The sequence below is a fragment of the Pseudopodoces humilis genome, chromosome 7 (genome assembly GCF_049639895.1).
Source record: "Pseudopodoces humilis isolate 2021_Gansu_Grassland_sample_001 chromosome 7, ASM4963989v1, whole genome shotgun sequence".
Lineage (NCBI taxonomy): Eukaryota > Metazoa > Chordata > Aves > Passeriformes > Paridae > Pseudopodoces > Pseudopodoces humilis.
In genome coordinates, this window is record NC_142206.1 from 31,918,772 (window position 1) to 31,943,634 (window position 24,863).

Sequence of the window (24,863 nt, forward strand, 5' to 3'; positions counted from 1 at the left end):
GGGTATTTGTGCATGCCATGTGCATGCCATATAATATCCTATCAGTTCCACATGTATCTGCAAAATTAAGCAAAAATGGTTTCCTTTTGTTATTTCAGACTGTCGTATCTTTTCCCGTATTTTCCCTTCTCAGCATGGAAGACTTGTGCTTTATCCTCTTCTCTCAGAAACACCATGGAAGATCAGATCATGTGGTGTTAGAAAAAAATGCTGATTACTGTGTTCAGATTTTCTTTTCCATCACCACTGTAAATACTCATTTATTTGTGACCCTACACCTGCATTCTGGACCCAGTGGTGTTGTATGAAATTTTCTATGCTGAAGATGGCACATTGTTTTCTGACTCTAAGGGAATGTATTTTTTTTTATTTCTACAGAGTACCAAGCTGCTATTCTGCACTTAAAGAGGGAACACAAAGAAGAAATTGAAACATTAAAGGTATACTTTTGTAATTATTTACTTTCTTTCCCTGACTAGTGCATTTTACAGATTTAAGTGGTGTAAACATACACTTTCTATCAAATATTAAGAATTTAATTCTTTATTTCTAGAAGCTGTTTTCAGTTGACTGCTAGCTCAGCTAAAATTAATTTGGTTAAGATCTATACCTGCACTCATAAATGATGTTCAAAATTAGTTTTATTTAGTTTCCTCTTTGTAGTTCTCCTTATTGTTGTTCTATTAAATTCTTCCCACTAACACAGCAGTGCAGTATTTTTGCATTGGCACTATGTACTCTTTCTCAGTGGAACATACTTCTGTAGAAGCAGTTTTCTGTAATTTTAATAGGAAAATAAGCATGTGTGAGACTTTCTGAAGTTTAGTATTGAGCACTCTATATTGGTCTCCTCTTGGAGTGTAAACTTGACTAACTAGTTATCAAAATCAGAAATAACACAGTTTAATATTAGAACTCACTTTCCCTTTGCTGTGGTAAATAAAGTGGAATATTACAAGGAAGTGTTTTTGTCATAAAAGCAGGAACTTACATGTCAGTAAACCTGAATTTGGTGATCATCCTTAGTTAAAATTAACAGCATCTTGCTTTTCTCACCAGTTGTGATATGTTCTTAAAATGCACTGTGTTCTAAGACAGATTCATATGCTAAATCATTAGTATACAGGTCATCAATTACAAAACATTCAGTATTTCCTTTGTCATCATTAAGGCAAGTAGAATGGAAAATAAACAGATTTACTAACACAGGAATTCTGGTAATCCAGTACATTGATACATTAACTGTGTCATTAGGCAGATCACATTGTATAATGCGAAGTATTGAAATTTACATTAAAAAATTTCAGTGGGAACGTATAATGGTGGAGTAAAATTGTGTCATGGTTTCATGTAATAATATGTTGCATTTTATTCAGTAAGGGTATAGCAGAAAAATATTATGGTAGATATCCCAACTATTGGAAATTTTTGAGTTAAATCTGATTTTGTGCTATGCACTGAAGGAACCTACAGACAGGAATTTCTTTGAACCTGCTCTTTTGCAAGGTGATCCAAATCCTGTACCTGGTGTCTTTGAAGAGGGTTTGACTGTCATACTTTCTCTGCAAAAGGTTAGGAGTGAAACCCTTCATCTTTGTTATTCCTAAAAGGCCTAGAAAAAATGTTAAGAAGTTCTGGAAGGTATATGTATGGGAAAGTTCTCAAAATATTGTTCTCAAAATATTATTAAACTGTCTGGTGAAGATGAAAATAAGCAACATTATCTAGACTCTGTCCCTTGAAACCTGTATATAGTGGCTTATAAATGAGTGGTATGTTTATTCTTTAGCATTACAAAGTGCCCTATACTTTTGTACTGTTTATTTTTGTAGTGTTTTTGATTTCTTGAGGATGTGAACAGGAATTCCAGATTGGTTTTAATTCTTCAATATTAGTTATCACTGTGTTAATTCCCTATAAACTTCATACAGAATACCCAGAGTGCAGCCAGGGTTTTACCTATACCACTAGTTTGAAGGGGTTGGTGCTAAATCGGTGAGACTGAAGTTGAAGTGAATGTAGCAGTCTTGAAAGATGCACAACAATCACTGGGTAGGGAGGGCACTATATTTTACTTTGTCATCTTTGCTATCACCAAAACTTGAAGCTTTGTTCCTTTTTTTGACATTACTTGAAATTGGTTTTTGTCATGCAGTATGTATACTTAATAAGATTGCAACATGTATTACACCAAGTCAATTATTGATGAATCTGTACCTTCTCTTATTGCATAACAATCTGCATAATACATAACTCTTGAAGGGTTAATTAATGTATATAATTAAACTGAATCATCCACATGAAATTAATGTCTAAAAAGGGTAATGCTGTTGCTTCATTAAAAGAATTTCTTGAATTTTTCACTTAATATTTACAAAATACTGAATAATATATTTTAAAGACGTGGAACTGTTCTCTAGTAAGTATTAAGTGTATTGCTTTCCCTGCTCTTGCCACTAGATGTCAGATGAGTCTCAGAAAAAGTTCCCAAAAACGTGTTCATGTTTCATACTTCCTTCTAAACTGAGTATAGTGACATCCCGCCCACTCTTTGTGTATCTGTTTTAGTTTTAGGTCAGAAATTATCTTGCACGTTGTGAAACTGGAATTGAAGTTGCTCAATCAATAAGTTGTAGCTGTCAACACCTTCCTAGTGTTTGCCCAGCAGAACCAAATCTTGAGTATCTAATAACCAAGTAGATGAAAACAACGTAAATCAAAATAATGTAAATGGACTCCTGACTTCTGAAAGAAAGGATTTTACTTGAAGTCAATATTTTGTCTGCAGTGCTTAATTTTTAACCCGATACATAGCTGCACAAAGGTGCACCATACTTTTTTTTCCTGTGAGTTACATTGATAAAATGAGTAAAAACTTAAGTTTTTCCCTAATATCTACTTGTTCCCTTTAGAACAAAGGTACCAAATATCCCATCATCTTTAGTTATGTGGGAGTTTAATACTGCTTTTTAAAGATGGAAGGAAAGTCCTTAGCTGTTCTATAACCCTGTACCCTATGCATGGGTACAGGTTATTAGGCTTCCTCCACCTCCCTAGGTCTTTTATATATTTCCAAACTGAGAATAATAGTATATTCCGGTTTTTATATTACATAATGCATGTCATATAATATAGTGTAAGAAATACTAATAACTATTTGATAAAAAATTAATGCTAGCTTATAAGTTATTCAGTAAGCATTATATAATAAAATCCTGGTTTTATATCTCTTAAAATATCTCATGGCAAATTTTAGAAAGAAATACCTGTACAGTTGCATCTATCACAGTTATAAATATATTATTGAAACTTAAGAAATAGTGAATTGTAATGCAGTTGGTATAAAGCTGTCAGTGACATTACGAAAGAGCAAGCTGGCCTCATTTAGAGAAGAATGTGTCACGAGGTGTTCATAGTGACCTTTTTGCCCTCCTTGGTAATGTTTGCATTTTTGCTTTTTTGTGAAGGTTCCAAGAGCTGAAACGTAGAAGTGGCTAGAAAGTAATTTCCTTTTCACAGAAGAACTTCTTTAACTTTGAAAACTATTTCATATCATAAATTGAGATTAAAGACCAATGCCTCAAAGTTCCCAGAAAACATTGAAAAATGTGGAAGGAAGAAAAAGGAATGTGAAAGGAAAAGTCAGAGCACCAGTTTACATTATCTGATAATTTAAAGATCATTAATTTTTATTTTGTACTGAGACCACAAAGGCATAAAAACACTTAAGGTTTTATTAAGTAATAAAGCCCTAGCTCTATGATGACCATTTCATTATTTTACAAAGCTGTTTTTTCATGTGTCATATTTCCTAAGTCCTTCCTTGTTTCTTTGTCTTTTCACCTTCCCACTTGTTTTCCCCCATGGTCAGTATGCTTCCATTTATGAATGCTTCTATTGTTCTTTAATTATAACATGAGCATAGCAAAAGGTGCTGCTTCTCTTTGCAACATTTTGGAATTTTTAATTCAGCTGTGGGAGGCAATGGTGAATAGAGTTGAAAGCTTTTGTACGCCAGAATATCAAAATACCTCTTTATAGAAGTGGGTGATTTCAGTTTTATTTTGGCAATTTAAAATGTCTTAGATAAAGTAGGTTAGAAGTCAAATTTCATTTCAGCTTCAGAGCATACATCACAAATTGGATGTTTTAACACCAAATCAAAACATTTTACAGTATTTAATTTGCATAAATCATCTTTTTTTTATAGGTAGACTTACAACAAACTGGAATCCTTTTGAGCAGATTAAATTGAAAGACATCTGACCTGGATGCTCATGAGGATTTTTATTATTCCTTTCTAGAGAAAAAGATTTAATTTTTTTCCCCTTAGTTTTGTGTGTGCATATGTGAATTCTTGCATGGGATAGGGACATCATGATTGTCAGAAGTCACTATGTTTTGAAATCTACTGTTAAGATATGGGGTCCAATGATGAATAGTGTTGAAAGCTTTGATATGCCACAGTAGTTATAAAACCTCAAACTTATGAATATATGTGGGTATATGCTGACTTTTGGTAATAAGATTTTGCTTCGGGAGGCTGAGATGATTGTTTTAACTTTTACAAGATGAAACACATACATAAGGTGGCTGGCTGCTTTGAGTGTTCTCTGTTGTATTTTTATATTCTGGCATGCGCATATCGAAGAAAATCTGTGTCATGTATGCTTCTCTCTCTGGTGGAGTTACAGCTCAAAGGAGTGGCCAAGGTCAGCAAAGGTTTATTAGTCAGTTCTTCCTAATGAGCTTTTCAGGCTTTTCAGCATTTCCATGTGGTGAACTGATGAAGGTCTCCCAGCTTGTGGTTAATTATTGATGCTTATCTTGCCTAACTTGAAATGTTTCAGTCTTTCAGCTGCTAAATGTATGCTTACACCACGGTGTGTGTACTTTATGCCTTTATGAATCTTCTTCTTGGTTACTTTATCCTGCTGAAGGAATTCTCCATGTTCACTGCAGAGTCTCTGCAGTGCAAGAGAGGAAAAAAATGTAGAGACTGAAAAAAACATAAAAGTTATGAGAAAAAAGAGACTGAACTCCTATGAAATTGTATTAAAATGCTGATTTCAGAACTCTTAAGGCTCCCAGAAAATGGCAGAAACATTATCTTTAAAGTTTGCATTTCCCAAAATAGTAAAATCTCAGCAGGAAAAAAAGATCTTCCTTTACTGAAAAATTTGTGTAGCCAGTGCTACAGAAGGTAAAGTAGCAGACTAGGAAACAAAGGACAGGAGCAGTAAAACAGTAACTTCCTACAGCAAGCAGCATTTAATATCTTTGGAACCACTTGACAATTTCACGTTCATTCAGAAAGGAACCTTGGAATGATTCTTCATGTTGTGTGAAGATATTCCTCAGTTTAGTGCTTAGTTAATAAAAAATGACTAGTTTTAAAAATTTGCACGTTACAATTTCTACATTCAAATCCTACTCTGTAATCAAATTCTTGATGACGTTTTAAGCATCGCTGCTGTGTTCTGATATTTACAATAAGCAAAATCTTCCCCCTTTGTCTCCTCCATTGACTTCCTATTTGTCTTATTTTTGATGCAGTGTATGCTTTTCATCCTTACTTTCCTTTAACAATATGTTTACATGGTTAATAATTTCTTATCAGATAGTGTGAATATCCCAGAAGAGTCTTGTTTCATTGTGTTGTGGGTTTTTTTCAATATGGCTGCTTGCCATATTGCCATTCCGTTCTTTTCAATGCAATTTTGCTGTGAGACCTGGATTGTTTAAACTTCATGTCAGCTGCAGAATGCTGTTAATTCCACATGTTGATCCAAGGATTCTCCTGTTTATTTAAGAAGTTACCACAGACCATATTCCCTACACTGAAAACAGTGAAAATCTCTTTAACTCTATTTCAGCACATGTTCATGGTAGTACATAATTAAAATGTGCATAAAGCAGGGCAATTTATCGCATTAAAACTTCAGCAAGACTGAATTCCTGCTCAAATTTAGACACATTACAAAACATTCTGCTTAATTAGGGCTAAAACAAAACACTTAAAATTCATTATAACCTCCTGCATTTATCATAGTTTATGAAAGTTAATTTATCCCATCACCTTGCCTCAGGTTAATGTGTTATGCAGTCAGGATTATAGGGTGCACACTCTGAACAAAATGAAACTTTAGTTTTACAGATACTGGAGACCTCTGTAATACAGGAAACAATTGTATACAGGACAAATTAATTGATGTGTCATCATGGAATTATAACAGCCATTAAAAAATACATAGTATCAACGTTACCATTTTGATTTTGAAAATACGCTTTCTTGCCAAAATTATCTGCACTTTGAAATTTACTACACCAGATATTTGTTTAAATCTAGTAGTTGTAAGGCATTTTTTCTGACTTAAATGCATAATATTGTGTTTGAAAATTCTGGCTCTAGTATTCCTGGTTTTAGAACAGGGACAAATTTGTCAAGGATGAACATTTTGCTGATAAAGGGAAAACCTGTCTGAAATTGGACTGAAATTGGAATAAAACTATTTTTCTCATGTTCAGTAAAGATCAGATTTTAGCAGCTTTTGACTTTACAAATCTAGTGATCATTGATTACATCTTCTGGTGTAGAACAAACTTTCAACTGCCATTTCCATAAAGCCACCAAAGTTGTTATAAAGTAATACTGGGTCAAAACTAAGTTTCACTGATTAATGGTTGACACAAGTTACTCCTGATTAGGTGGGGATCACCCTTCAGAGAATGCTTTCAAAACAAAAGTTTGTCTCCTGACCCCCTCCCCTATTGATGATTAGGCAATGTGTAAGAAAACCCACTGTAAAGCAAAAGCAGACATCAAGAGCTGGATGTATGTATGGAGAAAGGTACAATTTCAGGTAAAAAATAGTGACTAGAGATACTAGGACTGGCAGTCCTTGTGGCATACAGTCTTGATGAGACACTACACTGGCAAGATGAAAGGCAAAAGAGGTAGTCTGGAAATTAGGACAGAAAACGGTAGGAGATAGATTGCAAAGACTTGGGTCTGGGCATCACAATACAACTTTTACTTCTATGTGGGCAATTTTCTCCATAATATAGATAGAATATCTATCCTGGAATGAATACAGTCCATTCAGTATTTGATTTTATTTTGGTTGGTCACTGAGTGATGCCCTCCCTTGCTTTATTAATCAAGATTTGATCTGAATATAAGTAGTTTCATTATGGTTTTTTCTACTGTCGTAAGTTTTAATTTGTCACAATGTTTTAAGTATAAACTGGACTTTACAATATGTGTTAGGATAGGCATGTAATCTTATTACTCACAGACCTGAGGTATAACGGACTTATTGGGATGCTTACATTTGCCTATATGTTCAATCACAGTTAATTTTTAACTTACTTTATAACTATGCATTGGATCCCAGAATATCTAGATCATTTTTTGTAAAAGAAGGTGTATCATTGGTGACTACTTGAGGGAAACTGACTAAAATGTCGTGTGATTTCTCTTGCAGGAATTTTGTCGTTTGAGCAAGTGTAGAATCTGTTTTCCTAGATCAGCATTATCATGCCTCTGTAGTGATGTTGTGTCTCTGTGAGGGTCCATGCTTTGTTCTTCCATATCTTTCAACTTCAGCACACATAATGCAGAAGTCTTAAAAGCTTGCTGCTTTTTCATTATTCAGTTTTTAACTTTTGTCAGGAATATCTCCCATCATGTTCACTGAATGCGATAACTAGTTCTGTAGAAGAGAAAGTTTCTGCATAGCTGCACTACACAGAAGGTTTGATGGAAAGGGATAAAATTCTGATTGTTCTGATTGCTCCCTTTTGAGTAGTTCATTGAGGCTGGTTTTTCTAAGATATTTTCATGTGCAGTGTATTTTTCAAATTCTTTAATGGGAATGTCTAGAGTAGTGTGGTGATGCATAATTAGAGTGTAGTATATGTTAGTTTAAAGTAGGTGTATCTTTTACATAAATACAGAGTCATTTACATAATTGATGTTATACTTTTGCTTATCCGTGTAGAATCTCTTTTTGTTGTTTTGATTGCACATGAGAACACTATTTTGGTGGAGAGAGTAATCATCCCTATAAAGTCTTTGGATTTTTAGGCAAAAATTGTGTTCATTATGAAGAATGAAAATTGTCAGTTTCTAAAAGTGTAGGGTTACTTTTTTTTATTGTCATGGCACTATTTGGCTGAATAATTCCTGTTGAGAAATATGCATTGCTGCTCATTATCCTTCTGTAGATATGTAACTTTATCTTTGGTTACTGTTTTCCATGTGCTTTTCTAATAATGCTTTTTGGTTCAGCTTTTACTTAATCCAAATAATTTGTTTCAACTTAGCAACATATATCATAGCTTACCTATATAGTAACAAAGCTTTGTTATAATGCCTGATCTTGTAGCCTGGTTGCCAAAGAAATTAGTTCTTTATATGGTGAAGCAATGCTGACAGTAAACTCTCCTTTCCATCCCCTCCATGAAAGAAAAGGAAGAAAAGAGAAGAAAAACAAGGTTGCATTACAATTCTGGCAACATCAGCCACACTAATAAAATCAAATTCAATGTTGGTTTACGACTTTGAATTTATGTGACTGCACGGGATCAAAGGATTTGTATCCCACTGGACCGCAAGGTCTATAGTTCATGGCAAGAAACCTCATCAAAAAGAACATTTTAGTAGTAGGGCTTTTCATTTTAATCAGCCACAGTAATAAAAAAGCTGTTAGGTGTCCAAAAACATTCTCCCAAGATCAGAGACAACTTGCTCTCTGCTACAATGAGTTTTCTTATTGGATCCATACTGCCTTTCTAGTTTTTGTCACTGAAACTTCATCTTCAACTTTTTTTCAGCCATTTTGTTGCATTGTTTTCACATTTTACATGCCAAACGTAAAACATGCTACATAATGATTCATGTAATTTCCCTGGCAGTTGAGAAATACTGTAACTTATTTCAAGTATATAATCTAAACAAATTGTTCATATAGAATTTTAATTATAAGTCTATATTTCTACATAATGTATTTTAAAGTATTTTATTAGCATTATTCAGGAGTTTTTTTCCTCCTTGCATATGATCTCCTGAATGCCACAGAGAGTAGGTATTATTTTTGTATCTATACACATATATTAACTGAGGCTGTCCTGAGGTAGTGAGAAACAGAGTAAGATAGTAATTGCGAAGTTTGTTATAGGAAAGTTTGCATTTTGCACATTAACTGTTCATGGTCCTAGTTCAACAGAAATTTGAAATCGATTTTTAGCTTATGATGTAATTTCATTCTTTCATTAGCTTAGCCTCAGAGAAATTATGTGCAATATATTATTTACCTTCATTGGTGTGTTGCGTGCTGAGTCACCTCATTCCATTCTGCAGAATTTAAATGTTTAGTAAAGTTTAACAATATTTAGAGGTTTTGCCAATGAAATTGTCCACAAAAATACATTTTCCTAGAAATTTATAGGTTGGTTTTAATTTAGCTGGATACCCATTTTTTACATACTATGTAGGATTTATTTTTCCTAGCATAAGCTATCTTACATTTAGGAAAAATCAACACACTGTCATTTTCTACAAGGATTGTTCCCTTTTGCATTGCCTGACAGGTAGCTGCTGTACACTGCTTTTTGGCAAATTCTAGTGGGTGTGGTATTCATTTTCTGGGAATTCCGTGCTGCCTGAGATACATGCAGGCTTAAACTGTTTTTTGTTAGGTGAATATTTTCATGGGTTTATTATTTTTCAAAACATTCATTCATATGAGAAACTTTAGTATTCATAGTGGAATAAATAGTGGGAAATTTATAAGTTACCTACCAAACATTTAAAATCTACATAAAATGTTAAATTATCTATTGTTAATGTTTATTTATTAATAATATGAAATTTACCCTTTTAAGCACATCTTATTAACAATTGGCTTCATTTAGTATTATGTAGTCTAGATTATCTAGTCTAGAGTTTTTTTATCATTTGTCTCAAGGAATGACATTGTTTAGCAAACATGCATGTGGCAAGAAGTTAGTGAATCCAAGGCATTAATAATTTTCTGTTTGATATAAATCAGATGCAAGAAGAATTTAGATTCCAGTGGGATTTCTGGACACAGAGATTCCACAGTAGAGTACATCACTTACTGGGTGATGAAGTGGGCATAATAGGATCCATAAATGTGGAGTGTGTTGTGGAGTACAATGGACATCATTAGAGATATTTTTTTCATATATTTGGATTCATAATGCTTGCAGGATCTTGCAAGATTGCTAGGAAATTTCAAGGGCACATCAAGGATTCTGATTATTTCATTAGAAGTTATGAAGAAGTGGATTTTTAAGTGGATTGATCTGAGTAAAGTGACATGTAGGTAGGACAGGTGTAGAAAATGAACTAGAGATGAGCTGTTGTGAGCTATGTATTGTATAATAAAGTTCTCCAAGTGAGTTACTTTGTGTAATCTAAAATGATTGGATGGTAGTTCTTAACCATGAAAGGACTGAAGTAATGATGTTTATATGTGCAGGAAACAATACCTAGATTCATGTTATTTGACAGAAACATTTACAGAGCAGACAAAAGGCAGGCAGGACGGGGAAAGCGAACTTTAAGGCAACTTGGAGATCACTCTGAAGAGCATGGAAAAGAGCCTAGGACATTAAGAGATAATGGAAGGTCCATAAAGATCAGCAAGAGAAGATGCTGGAGCTTAAAAGAATATAGGACTGTGTGCAGCCCGTAATGCAAGGAGAAGTTTGTATCTTGTGCAGAATAGTCTTTTAAAATACATGGTGCTGGTCAGAAAACATCTACAGTGTCCTTGTCTCATAGATCTGTTTTGCATGGCTGTTCATACTCTTCTGATAGTGATAAAAATGGAAGTGTGTTTGTTATCTTATACTTAGGAGGTCACTGGAAGCTTGTCACTTAATGAGAAAGAATCAGAATCCCAGAGTCATAGAATCTTATGAGTTGTAGGGACCCATTGTCTTGGTTTGAAAAGTCAGGTATTTGTTAAGGAAGGCAGGAGCTTTTCTTGAAATGGAAAATTTAAACTCCCTTTCTTGGAATTACTGTAATACTGAAATTAAGGGGTTTTCAGGCAAAGATATGGGAGTAGGAATACCAGTTTTTTTCTAGTAAGTATAAAAAAAACCAAACTACAACTTAACAGGAAAATTAAAATAAAATGCAGTGGTACGAAAAGCACTGACAGAGTCAGAATACAACCTGACACCCTGTTGGTCAGGGTGTTTTAACAGTGTGATTAAGTGATGGCTGCAGTCCTCTTGGAGTGACAGACGTGGTTCTGTTGAAGCAGTGATTTTGTAGAAGGGTGTAGTTTTCTTTTGAAGGTTTAGTGGTGATGTAGAATGGTCTGGTCTTTCTCTAGGAATCTGGTGGAAAAAGGCTGACTGGCGTGTTTTAAGTCTCCGACTATATCCAGGAAGTAATGCTTGGCTCCTCCCCCTGGGTGGAGCATCTCACAATGGCATGATGTAATTTTATTAGTCATGCAGTGAGACTCAATGGCCCAATAACAGAAGATATCCCCCTGGAGGGAGGATAGGTCCTGGAATAGATGAAGAACACTACCCCATCTGGTTTTAACAGATGGTAATAGAATACATACTTTTGGTTACATCTTGCATTGCAACCTAAGACACCCATGAGTGTCATCAAATCCAACTCCTGGCCCTGTGTAGGACACCCAAGGTGCCTGATAGGACACCCAAGGACACTCCATGTGCCTGATTCAATTTCTGTTCCCACTGTGTTCTACTGTCAGCCTTTGGCCAGTTTATTTGTGCATATTGAGTCTAGTGGATCTATAAGGACAATAAAGAGGAAATAGCCAGGGGTTTTGTTTGTTTGTCTTTTGTCCCAGCTACTTTTGCTACATTTCCTCTATAAAGCTATGTATTTATTGTTTTTAAATTGGAAAGGGAATTGGACTCTGTATGCATTGGTTACGTGAATATTTAGAGATGTGGGAATGTTTGAGAATGGTCAGTCATTACTTTTTTACTGTGAGGTCTAGGGACAATCCTTACTATGTGCCTTCAGCAATGATACACCGTATATAACTGTTGTGTTTGTTGAGGTATTTGTTAGAGAGGAATTTTGATTTTTATGTAAACTGGCGTGGGTTTAACTTTTTTTCCCCTGTGGAGAAATCCTTTGCTACATCTCTGATTGTTGTTAAAATTTAAAACAAATGTATGTTTTTTCAAGGACAGAGATTCAACAAAAAAGAGCTTCTTTTCTTTTGTTAACATAATAGAAGAATAAAAAAGTGTGAGCTCTTCCAAAAACTGAAGATTAAATTACTTAGAACGAACAAAACCAAGTTAGAGGCGCTCTCTGAAAAATTTGTTTTTTCTCTCTTTTCTGTGCACACTACTTTGATGGCCAAAATACTATTAAGAAAAAAAGCTGTAAAATACATAAAAAAAGCTTTTTGTTGGCAACTCAGTAATTTTTATTCTTTTTTTTTTAATTTGTTTTTTTTATTATCCTCTTTGCTGGAACATATCCACATCTTATCCACATCTACTAACTATATCCCTGCATACTTTGTGTCTTCTTTGTTCCCACTTTTTTTTTATTTTCATGGTTTGGCATAAGTAACTAATTAGAGGTAACAATCACAGTATAAAAGTCAGAGAAGGGAATAAAATTGAACTCACTTTCTCCCTAATATGTTATTTTTCCACTCTAATTAGAGTAAAAACTTGTAAAAGTGTGTGTTTCTCAGTTAAAGAAGAGGTCTGTCTCTGATATACCTAGAGCAGCTTTGTTCATTAAATATGTGTCATTTTTACCCAGTCACTTTTCAGGGTAGAATTGCACTGTAAATGCTAGTGAAAAAGTATTAAGCATTGACAGTGCAGCATGAACTTACTAGTTTCAAAGCAAAAGTTCTGCATATTGCTTGTTCTGAACATGTTTTAGAGAGCTTTTTTTTTTATGTTTTACTGTTAAAATTCTCAGGCTTTTTAAACATTTATGGTGCAAATAAGTCTTGACTAATAAGTTAGCAACTATTTTTTGAACGTAGATTGCTGTAGAAATTTATACTTTCCTTATATTCATACATACAAATTTTTTTACAGCTTATCCTATAAGAGCAGTTCTGTGTCATGGTTAAAAAGTTTTTGTTCACATAAAACCACACTGTATAAAGCAGTGAAACAACAACAAATATACTTCATTGCATTTAATTGACTATATTGGCTATATTGAATGAGACTGTAATCTTTCACATATCAGAGCACAGAGGAAAACTGTCACATTGGTATTGAGATTTGTCTATGTCAATCCACATTATCATTTAGCCAACCTGGTTACATGAATGAGAGGATTTAAGTTTTTGCTTTTGTGATGAATTTATGATTTATCATCTCATACTGTAATGGTTAATGGCAGTATTGTACATTGATTCAGTATTTGGAATTTTTCTTCCTTGAGTGTATGCTTCATTTCCTGGGTCCTATGGGACCAAGGCTGAGTTTTTGGCATTGTCAGAAAATATATTTTGCCTTTTTTCTGCATTGTATCAAGTCACTCAGCAGGTTTGAAAAGGAGGTCACTGGAGACATATACAAGGGGTATGAGTGTAAGAAGGGGAAGCAGGAAGACGCTGGAAAGCAAATCCAAAACTCCAGGTTACAGTGTATTACAGTGTATACAGGATACTTGCATAATCTTATATTATGTATTTTAGTAAAGAGGGGTCTTTGGTTTCTTTTAGGGGTGGCTTTTATTTTGCCCATAAACAGAAGTAATTTGTTTAGGAAGAGGGTAACATAGGCCTTTTAAGCTTAAATATAAATGTCTGTGTTCAAGGGATCTGAGAGTCAGCTGGTTTCACTTGCTTGTTGAATTGATTTTACCCAAAGAAAATGGATCATGTCCATTTCAATGGCAGATACCAGACAAATCTCGACAAATTAAAGGAACTGATTTGTAAGTACAACTGCACCAGTGAGGCTTGAAAAGCAAAATAGGCAATAGACCTTCTTTAGTTAGAATCAGAGGTACAAAAAAGCCTGCATTCCAAGCAGGAGCAGATTTGGAAGCAAAATACATTTTATCAAGAAGGATAGACAGAACTACCTGTTTATTCAACCTCTTCAAAATAGGTATTGGGTGGAAGCAGAGAGCTGTGGAAAAAATGAAGAAGAGGTAAGTACATTAGCCAGGAAGGCTAGTTTTAGAATTCAGAATAGAAAAGGGCATTTGACAACACTCAAACTGAATCACATCTTGCAAAGGAAATTTAAGGGTTCACTGAAAGTATTTTTCAGCAATGGAAACAGAAAGAAACAAGGGGAGCATTATCCAGTAAGGGTGAGGTGGAGACAAAAGGCATTGTTGATTGAACCTAGAAAATTAAGACCAAATGAGCTGTCCTGAATTTCAATAGCAGTGATCGTGAACACAGGAATAGAATTTCTCTTAAACTGAAAAAACACACAGCTTCTAGTACTGAATAAAGCATGAAGATTACTTTTTTGCATATGACAGTTCTTTTTATCCTAATACAGGGTTGACTCGGTCTGTGATGTGCTGTCACTCACAGATCCTTTTCCTGTAGAATTGCCATACTACTGATCAATCCCTTCTGTGGCCGTGTGCACTGCAACACTCTTTCTTGAATTGTAGCATGTTACACCATTTCCTTATCTGATAAAATTACCATGAATTCTGAATTTTAACAATGTACTTAAGCCTAATAGCATAGTTTTGTTTGCCTATTTAATATTGACAACTAATGCAAGAAAGATTGCACCAAAGTAAGGCAACTTTTTTCAGTAGCACGCTGCTGTATGGATTAGGCTTCAGATACTCAAGAGGTATTTTCAAATTGAGTGAAATCTGGTTTCAGAACATTAGGGTTTTTTTCTTTTAAGCTAGCAGTATGAAGAGAAAATAATAATGAGGCTATGTTGAAACATTCATGCCTCAAATATGGTATTTGTAGTACTGACTTGGAAAAAATGTATCTCTACTCATGGAAATTTAGGCAGCTGTATCAATTTTGTGTGTGTGTGTACAGGAGAGGGAATAATATGTCAGTGGCTGATTGGCAAAAGTCACTGATGCAATGAAAAGACAGAGAACGTCAACAGACCAAGGCTTGAGGGCTTAATTTTATACTCTGAAAAAGCAGATTATTGCTGCAAGAAAATGAAATTATCAGGGGAATAGAAATATGTGCCTTGCAAAAGTTTATTTGGTATTGAATGTAGCTATACAGTACAGATTCCTTAAATGAGTGCTGCTGGGAAGCAAGCAACCAGGCTTCTGTACCAGTCAGCAAAGTGGCAAATGCAGTTTTCAAAGGAAAAAAATACTGGTATCCTTTAAATCAAAAGCTTGCTGATGAACATCTTCCACATTGTTCTTTCTAATGTCTTGCTTTCATTTTATACAGCAATTTTTACAGGAATTTTCTTTGATAGGTTTCAAAATTTTCTGTCCCTCTTCAGAAATAAATTATGTTAATTCATGCATAGGGTGGATTTCTAAGCTTCAGTTAGAAAGCTTAGAATAATATCTTCTAGTATCTTCCAATATCTTCCGCTCCTCCAGCCTTCTTCCTATACCTTCCCTCCATCTAATATCTTGTTTCCTGCTGAAATACTTTTCCATTTCATCTTACCTAAAATAGTTGTGACCACTTACATTTTGATGATGTTGGCTCTCCCTTTTAGTCGTCATATGACTTTAGAGCATTTTAAGTTTTATACTTTTTCTTGCTTTTCATCCTTTCACCTCAAATATAATTTTGACTTTAAACTAAAATTTACCAAATTTATCTTGTAAATTAAAACTGAAGATCTGTATTTGGAAAAGCTTATAATACTAACAGAATTTCTTTTATGCTCATTTAAATGTAATAAATAGTTTTGCTAGATACTGTGCTTGTTTTACAGTGTGTTTTTAAGGTGGCTTCAAATTTACTGCTGGGAAAATCTTTAATGTTCAAAGTAAATTGTTCTGTGAGGGAGTTTTTGATGTCCAGTAGGAGCAAAGTACTATGTTAAAAAAAAAAAACAGTTGAATTCCTTAAGGCAAACTTACTTCATTACCTCATTTAAGGATCAGTATGCCAAGTTTAAAAAGAAAGACAGTTTCTTTGGAGCAATTCAAATGGCAGAAAATCTTGTGATAGTTGAATTAAGCTAATAATAAAGATGAGTGCCAATAGAATAATAGTAGGAAAGGGAAAAAAAGCTAAGCAAATGTACTCTATGTATTTTTCAGAGTTAACCATAAAACGAATAGAAATTGGGTTGTTTCCAATGCAAATCTATTTGATTTTCTCTGTAAGATTTTAACTTGATTTCCCACCTTTACACTTGCCAGTGTAAAGGAGCATTTTGTACCCAGTGTTTTCAGATTGTTTACTTTGGATTTTATCTTATAAAATTGATTAGAATTCAAGCTGATTATACTCCCGTAAGTATGAGTATCTTGTTTGCATATCTAGTCAAGCTTCATTTTACAGTATAAAATCACAGCTATTACATTGTATTTGCCATGCTGAGCTACACATGTATGACTTGGATGCATATTATTTAATGCTGTAAAGTAGTAGCTCTGACCTAATACTCAAATTGGAATGGTAAGTAGGGAGTGCTGTGTTGCCACTTCTGACAAGCACTGCGTGGGAATTTTAAGTGTAAATTCCTGTGCCTGTATAAATTTGGGAAAATCACAGCTCATTAGCTGTTTCTCTTAAAAGGCTGGATTCCCTTTTTTAGAGGAACCCTGAAAGAGCCATGAAAAACTCTCTTTTAAGAGCCATTGCCGTGCAAAGAATCATGGTAAGATCAGCCAGCCTCCTGATACTATCATGGTGTAACAGAAAATAACTTGTAGGGACCTAGTAACCTGGAATAGCAGTATTGGACTGTATTGAAATTTTTAAAGGAGATATTTCTGTGCTGAATGCTTTGTATCTTTCTGACATACGGCAAGAAAAGTGGGGTTTTTTCCTTACTTTTCCAGTGAAATCCTCTTGATTCTCTTGGTTCTAAAGTTTATTTTCTTGAGCAGATTAAAATATATCTGGAAGAAATAAATTTTTAATCTAATAGTAGCCATAAACTTGAAGAATTTATGAGTACCTCTGTGAATTTTATTGATGATAGCACATAATAGATTGAGATATTACTTTATATAATGTTTTATCTTGAATGAATTTCAACCTCTGTTGTGTTTAATCTATTTTTCACTTCCTAACATGCTATCTCTCTCTATATATGTATATGTGACATATTTATGAAATGAAATAAGCAATAAACTCATGTTAAATAGAATAACATTTGAAAAAGGTACCTTTTTTCCCATAATATACCATTATTTACTACATTCAATTAAAAACCGGTAAGTCTGCTTAAAGATAATGGACAGCATTAGAATTTGCCCAAATTGATGTTCTGGATTTTTACTTACAAATTACATTTTGTTGAAACACAACCCACTTACATTTCTTTAAAGATTAGTAATTGTCCAATTATGTAATAGCTTGCGATAGAAACTTCCCATTTAGAACTGGGAAAGGGAAGTGTTTCCCACATTACTTAATGTAAGAACGTAGTTTAAATGTGAAGATTTTTAATCTACTACAGAATAAACACTTCAGGAAAATACTTGCACTAAGGGTTTTTTTTTCTTGTTGCTCTGCAGTCTCAGTTTGAACTCAGGGTATTTCATATTCGTGGAGAACATGCTGTCTCAACTGCTCAGCTTGAGGAAACCATTGCACATCTGAAGAATGAACTTGATAATAAATTAAACAGAAGAAATGAAAAAGCAAAGGATATTGGTGTTTCTACTGAAGATGATAACCCACCAAAGGCATACCGAAATGTATGTATACAGACTGACAGAGAAACTTTCATAAAGCCTACTGAAGAAGAAAACAGAGCTGTGAAGAATAACCAAATAGTACCCAAAAAGCTTAATATTTCTTCTTTGACACATAGTATATCTGCCCAAAGTGAAAATAAGGACAATTACAATGTACAGTCATCAGAAGGTGTCTTGTCTTGTCAGCCAAAACAAATGCTGCCTGCTCCACCGCCACCACCACCTCCTCCCCTTCCTGATTCTTCACTGTCCACTGTAGTTCCTCCACCACCACCTTTGCCAATGGGTCCAACTTCACTGACATCTCAGTTTGGATCTGATCCACTACTGCCACCTCCACTTTCTGAAGGCTGTAGGAATTTTCAAGCACCGCCACCACCACCACCACCACCACTTCCAGGGCTGGGACCTCCTGTTCCTCCTCCACTGCCTGGATCTGGGTTACCTCCACCCCCTCCACCTCCTGGGCCTGGGTTCTTTTTTAATAGCACTTTATCTTCAAACCAAGGTCCTCGGAAACCTGCCATTGAACCTGGCCGTCCCATGAAGCCTTTGTACTGGACACGAATACAATTGCAAGATAACAGGTAAAATATATTTACTTGGACTTAGATTTGCTATTAACAAGTCAATGTAGAGACATGGAATTTACATAATTCTAGAAATAAAATCTGAATCAGTTCTAGAAGTCTGATAAAATAAGTTGTTTTAAAATATATTTAAATTAAATTTATGTGTACTATAAAATGAGAACTTTCTGCATCATGAAAAAAAAAAAAAAGGTTTTATTTGGGCTTTTTTCCCAATAATTCAAGCACTGCATGGACAACCATAGTGACAAGGTGCTTCCTAGATTCAGCACTAAAAGGTAAGAAGATAGGCAAGAGATTAGAAAGATTTATTTTTTTGCTTAAAATTAAGTCTGTTAGAATTAGAATTGAAATGTTAAAGTTCGGTCAGGTTTAGTTTCGTTTTTGCTTTCCAGTCACTTAATGTGATCCTGTCTCCAGGGAACTATGTTGTGTCATCCTCTCTGATTCCAGTTCTAGACACTGGAAACAATTAAATGGAGCCTAACCTTTGCATATAATTCTGTCAGAGCAGGAAGAGTAAAGCTTATGTATAAACATGTGCAGCTCAGCAACCTGTAGCATGAAGTGCCCACTATGGACAAGTCTCAGTACTGATGGAGACCTCTACAGCTTTTAAAAAAATAGATACGAAATTTAAAAAAAATACCCACCTTACTGTGAGTTAGTGCAGGGGTAGAATCCTAGATGTGCTTGAGAGAGGAATGCCATCCAGAGGGACCTTGATATGCTTAAGCAGTGGGACTGCAAACAAGGCCAAGTGCAAGGTCCTCATCTGAGTTCGTGCAGCTCCCAATATCAGTCGGATCTGTGCAATAGAGGAAGTAGATTTAGATGGAGTGTAAGGAGAAATTCTTCACTGTGAGAGTGGTGAGGCACTGAAAGGTTTCCAGGAGGAGCTGCTGATGCCTCTTTCCTGGAAGTGTTCAAGGCCAGATTTCATGGGGCCCTGTGCAGCCTGGTCTAGTGGAGGTTGTCCACTAGACAATCATGGGAAGCAGTTGGAATGAGGTGATCTTCAAGGTTCTTTCAACACAGGTTATTCTATGGTTCTGTAACAGTATTGTAGTAGTGTATTCTGTTGTACCAAATCCAGAGTTACTACGAGATCTACTGTTTTACTGATTAGTTTGTAAGTGGTCATTTGGTGAACAGGCATAAATAAATAATTTTTGGCCAGGTATTTTGAAATGATCCTACAATCTTTTTTTATGGTACCAGATTATTTAGCTGACAGGAGAAAAGCAGTTCTCCCAATTCCACTTTCTGAACCCGCATTAATACCTTACTGCCACAGCTATACGGCTGTTCTTTTGGATTTGACCCATTCTGACTTTCCTTCTTGTGTTTATTGCTGTAATATAGAGCTCATTAGAAGGGATGGATCAAAAAGGATTCTTAACTGACACAGTCTATTTTATTTTAATGAAGAGTTGTTCATTAATTCATGTACTGTGTTAATGCAAGTGATGAAATTACATTATTATTTGGATCTTAAAGTTCAGTTCATTATTATCTGTGTTCAAAATGATGTTAGGCTAGCAGCAGTTACCAAGATGCTAAATTTAAACATTATAATAAGTTAAATTATATTACTATATATGGCTTAGTCATAGCTTATTATAATATTATATTTGCTCTACAATATATACACAGTATATTACATGCGCACTGTATGTGTATGTAGTATATTAGAATATGTAATATATATGTATATTACATACGGTATTATATAGTCTGATTCTATTACATACTATAATATACTTTGATGTTTTAGAAATTATTTATTGTAGTTTATTTACCCTGTAATAATGATTTTTTATAAATTATGTATTTATTTAAATTATTTAATATTATAACAATATTTTATTTTCAGATTTCTATATTCTATTTAAACATTTTTGAAGTAAATATCTACAGTTAAGTGGATTTAAATATGAGTTTTATTTTACTTTGATTCTCTGAATTTATTTTGATGAGAAAGTACCTCTATTCTGGTATAATAAAACATTGTAAGGTGTTAGTATTTTATGTAAAATATTTGACAGGAGCAAAGAAACTAGTGAAATCTCAGTTGTATATCCTTAGTTTTTTAGAATTAAAAAGAATTAAAATTTTCTGAAAATTAAAATTTTTCAGAATTGAAATATTTTGGAGCAGGAGGTTTGAACATTTTGGCCTTACTTTCCCAGTATTTATTTGGCATAATTGTTTCATAGTGAATAAATAGTTGGTCCATAAATAAACTTTACTGTAATTCTTCCTGTTGAATCAACAAAATAAAAGTTTTCTTTCTAAAATAGTGCTGGTTCAGCAAGCTTTTGCAAGGTAAGGTATAATTCATAGCATTCTGATGAACTACTGGTCACCAGATGTAATGGTCCAGCATTTTCATGGTGTATATTAGAACTGAAGATTTCTTCAAGGGTATGCTGCTCAGATCAGAAGCTGTCCAGGACTACTTCTTGCAGAGCTAGAAATAATCCTTCATTCTTCAGTATTACTAACACGACAACTGTTATCAGGAAGAGTGAAGCTGTGGAGCTCTAAGCATGTCCTGTGACACGGAATATACTGCATCAGCAGATGCTAGTAGAAAAAAATGAAAACTCCCTTAAACATTTGGGATAGTAGACAGTTGAGTAATAAGAAAAAAAAAATTTTTTTTCTTTTGAAAAAAAATTTTATTTGTTTTGAAACAATTTGAAAAAAACAAATTGGTTCCTTTTGAATTGGTAGGTAGTCCATTTCATTGCATATTACATCTATGTTTAGTGACATCCATTTGTATTTTATAGTAGTTTTCAGCTCTTGTTTTTAATTACAAATAATTTCACTGCCTTTTAGTGACATCTGCTGGAAGAAGTGGTCCCACCTTCTACTGATAAAGAGACAAGAGCACTCAGAAGTTTTGTCTTACACATTTTCCTGAAACATTTAAATTTTGAAGCAGAGCCCTTTCAGAATTGATGCACAATGTTTGTAGCGCTCCATATTATTTTCCTCTAATCCAGATAAAACTAGAGAATTGTGTATACAAGCTCCAAACTGATCCAAAACTAAATCTGGTCTTGGAAGGCAAAAAAAGAAGGAAAGATAATCCACATTTAAAATTTGCAGTTGGTTGAATGGAGAAGAATACTGGCTAGTCTCCCAAAATATAATCCACATAATTACTCTAGTTTCTCAGAACTGCAGCTAGGATAAATATGAGCATGCAACATCTGAGGATAACATGAAGTAAATCAAGTCCTATACAAATTTCCCCAAATGCTCTTAAAATATGCTTGAATAAAGTTTGTTCACTATTTGTTTATATTGTTTATTTTTATAGGTCTAAATAGATTACTGGGAGTTTCTCAAAAAAGCTGACATTGAAGTACTTCTAATCCTAGTTGAAGTGGCAGAAATCTCTTGACATGTATTTGCACAAGCTGCCGTTGTTGCTTAAAGAACAGTACAGCACAAATGATGCATTCCAGTAGTCTGGCAGGCGTGCACTGAATAGCTGAAACTAATAACTAATACGAATAGAAAAGCTTTCCGACTCCTTACAAGAGCAAGGTATCGGAAAGAAATGCTCTTTGTGTTGCTTTGAGTTTAAATCTATCATGGATTTTCATCTATTATGGTTAGATCTATTACGGTTTCTCATAATGTTTAGAAATTTTATTATTACCTTGCCCTTTATAGGAAAACTGCTATGCCAACGTTATGGGAATCACTGGAAGAACCTGATATACTTGACACTACTGAGTTTGAATATTTATTCTCCAAAGACACCACTCAGGAAAAAAGAAAACCATTATCAGAGACATATGAAAAAAAAAACAAGGCCAAAAAGGTATTTATTTATTGTTTCTTTGTTTATATTTTGTTTGTGTGTTACTGTTTATTTCATTTTGAGAAAACTCCCTTTTAATTGTTGGATTTTTTGTGAATGAGCAAGAAAGAAAACTATGGAGTGCTGTTTCAATCTCTATTCTCTTGCTTGAGAATGCTGGGCTATTATTTACCTTGAAAGATTTTTTGCCTTTGATAATGAAAGTTCCACTTCCCAGTGTGATAGATAAAAGTACTGTATATAAGAGTAGAATTAAAGTTCTAATTCATACCTGAAAGTGCCAGTATTTCAGGCCATTATTTGCCCTTGAGCTGATTTATAATTAAAATTAGTCATTAATTACTCCAGCAAACCTGTCTTCCACTGAGATTAATTTCATTGGAAAACTAAAATTTAAAGGAACATTTTGAATAAGGAATACCTATTTTTTTTTTCCCCAGTATAGCTAAGAAGTTGTGTCAGGAGGGGACAGGACAGTCATGTCTTTAATGGCCAAAGCTACATGTAGTAGCTGTGTTATTGCCATCGCACAAATATTGTCTGCTTCAGACATGATCCATTACAGAGACAGCTGGCACTTACCATTTGGGATGTGCAGACAGGAAAAAGAAATGCTGTTAGTAGTATTTGCTGCCAGAAAAATTCTAGACTGAAAAAATAATCAATACTGTTCTCCTAAAACAGTGTGATTACACATCATAAACTACTGAAACATTTCTAAATTTTTTGAATTTACCTGCTTGGAACCACAAGAGGGCACTTCGCATGTGAGCTGTGTTTGCTACCTTCAGTTCTATAACACACAGAATGTGAAACATGTATATAGGTTGGTTCTCTCAGATCTTTCAGAACATCTTTGATCATAAATTCCCTGTATTGTGTCTTAATGCAGCAGCTAATGTGAAGTATCAATAAGGCTGCAGAATTTATAGAACTCAAATTCATGCAATGCAAAAAGTAAATAATTAAAAATGGGGCCTGGATGGGGACATGTTTGTATTTTTAAATATGCACCAAAGAAATTATTTGAATGAAGGTACAGTCCTTCAAATATTAGTCTGAAGTTGAGCATGAACATCTCCGTGAAAAATATTTTGAGATATTGTACTTGACAAATGCTTGAAGTGAATGTGATATGTAGCAGCAGCTATATCTATAAGTTCCATTAGTTCACATATCTTATGCCTTCTTTGTAATATTTATTTTTACTTTTCACTAATTTACCTTTTTCAGAAAGAATTATTTAATAGGAAATACAGATTTCTAAAGAACTTTGAAGAATTTAATCACTGTAACTTTAATGGGAAATTAATATGCACAGATAGTTGCCTTTTTATTTAAAAATCTCAGTAATTAAGGGAGTATACCTACTTCTCCAAGGGGGAGACAGCACACCATGTACAGATTTAGGCCTGTGTACTGAAAGATGAAATTATGTTTTTCTTTTTCCTTGCTGATTTGTAAACTAACTTATTTGTTTGAGCAGCGTGATTTTTTAATGATCTCTCTTGGCTTACCCAAAATTGAATTGGATAATACAATTGGATAATACTTACAGAACATATTGGTATAAGAACATGCATTATTTCTTGTAAGCAACCAGCGTATTTTCATATAAAGACATCTTTTTTTACTTCTATCAATGTTTTAATTATTCTGCTTTGTTATTAAAGGTAAACTTATTATTTTAAGACAATGGATATTTTACTGAAATTAATGAAATGAAAAAAGTTCCTTTAAAGTACTGTGGGAAAATACAAAAATAAATTCCCTAAGAAATAAATTCAGAATTTTATCTATTGCCATGACTTTAGTTTGGAAAACCAATGGGATTGTGATCATGGAATTACAAACCATGGGAACTGTAGGGAATTTGGGAATTTACAAAACTTGTGGTCAGTAGTGTGAAATATTCCATCATTTGGTTAATTTAAAAATGAAAAATCCACTTGCAGAATTCAAAGAAAATTTTAATTGAGTACAGAACTACTTCATTTTAGTATATCCTGTCTTTTCACCTTGCTCACTTAAATGACTCATAGTAGCAACTGAATGTTTTTACAGACAGTTGACCCTCTTAGATGGTCCTGTGTTTTTCTTTATCTCTCTGAAAGCCCAGATACCTGCAGGCTGGCTCCAGTGGATCAATCTTGGTGGGCTGCAAATGATACAGTAGTAGAGAGGCATTTTATTTACTTACGGGAGGGTTTATTAGTAGATAACAACAGAGATCTCCTGTAGATCAGTGTAAAGCTGTCCATTTGGCTGGTTCCATTTCTGGATTCTCATGCTTTTTTTGGCTCCCAAAGTTCCTTGCCTCTTTTTTTAACAATTATAACTACCTACTAGGGTTTTAGCAAGAATCTTTTTCTTTGCTTTGGTACATAAATTTATGCTTGTCTGGTCTTAAAAATGGTACCAGTGTCACATTATAGGGGATTGTACAGTCTGGTTAAAGATGCTTCTACAGACATTAAAAATCACAAATCTTGTAAGGCTCATCATATAGTACAGATATAGCGGATGCTGTGTTATTATATACTTACTTATAAATTCCTTTTTC

General features: G+C 34.1%; 1 protein-coding gene across 3 annotated transcripts in view; it reads left to right on the forward strand.

The window, feature by feature from the left end:
* FMN1 (formin 1) overlaps nt 1-24,863 on the forward strand; it is a 183,540-nt gene that overhangs the window by 70,525 nt on the left and 88,152 nt on the right. For all 3 annotated transcript variants that reach the window (XM_088057470.1, XM_088057471.1, XM_005520340.3), the window contains 3 exons: nt 379-440; nt 17,684-18,453; nt 22,150-22,300. In XM_088057470.1, the coding sequence (XP_087913596.1) occupies nt 379-440; nt 17,684-18,453; nt 22,150-22,300 (983 nt within the window). The remainder of the gene's footprint in view (nt 1-378; nt 441-17,683; nt 18,454-22,149; nt 22,301-24,863) is intronic.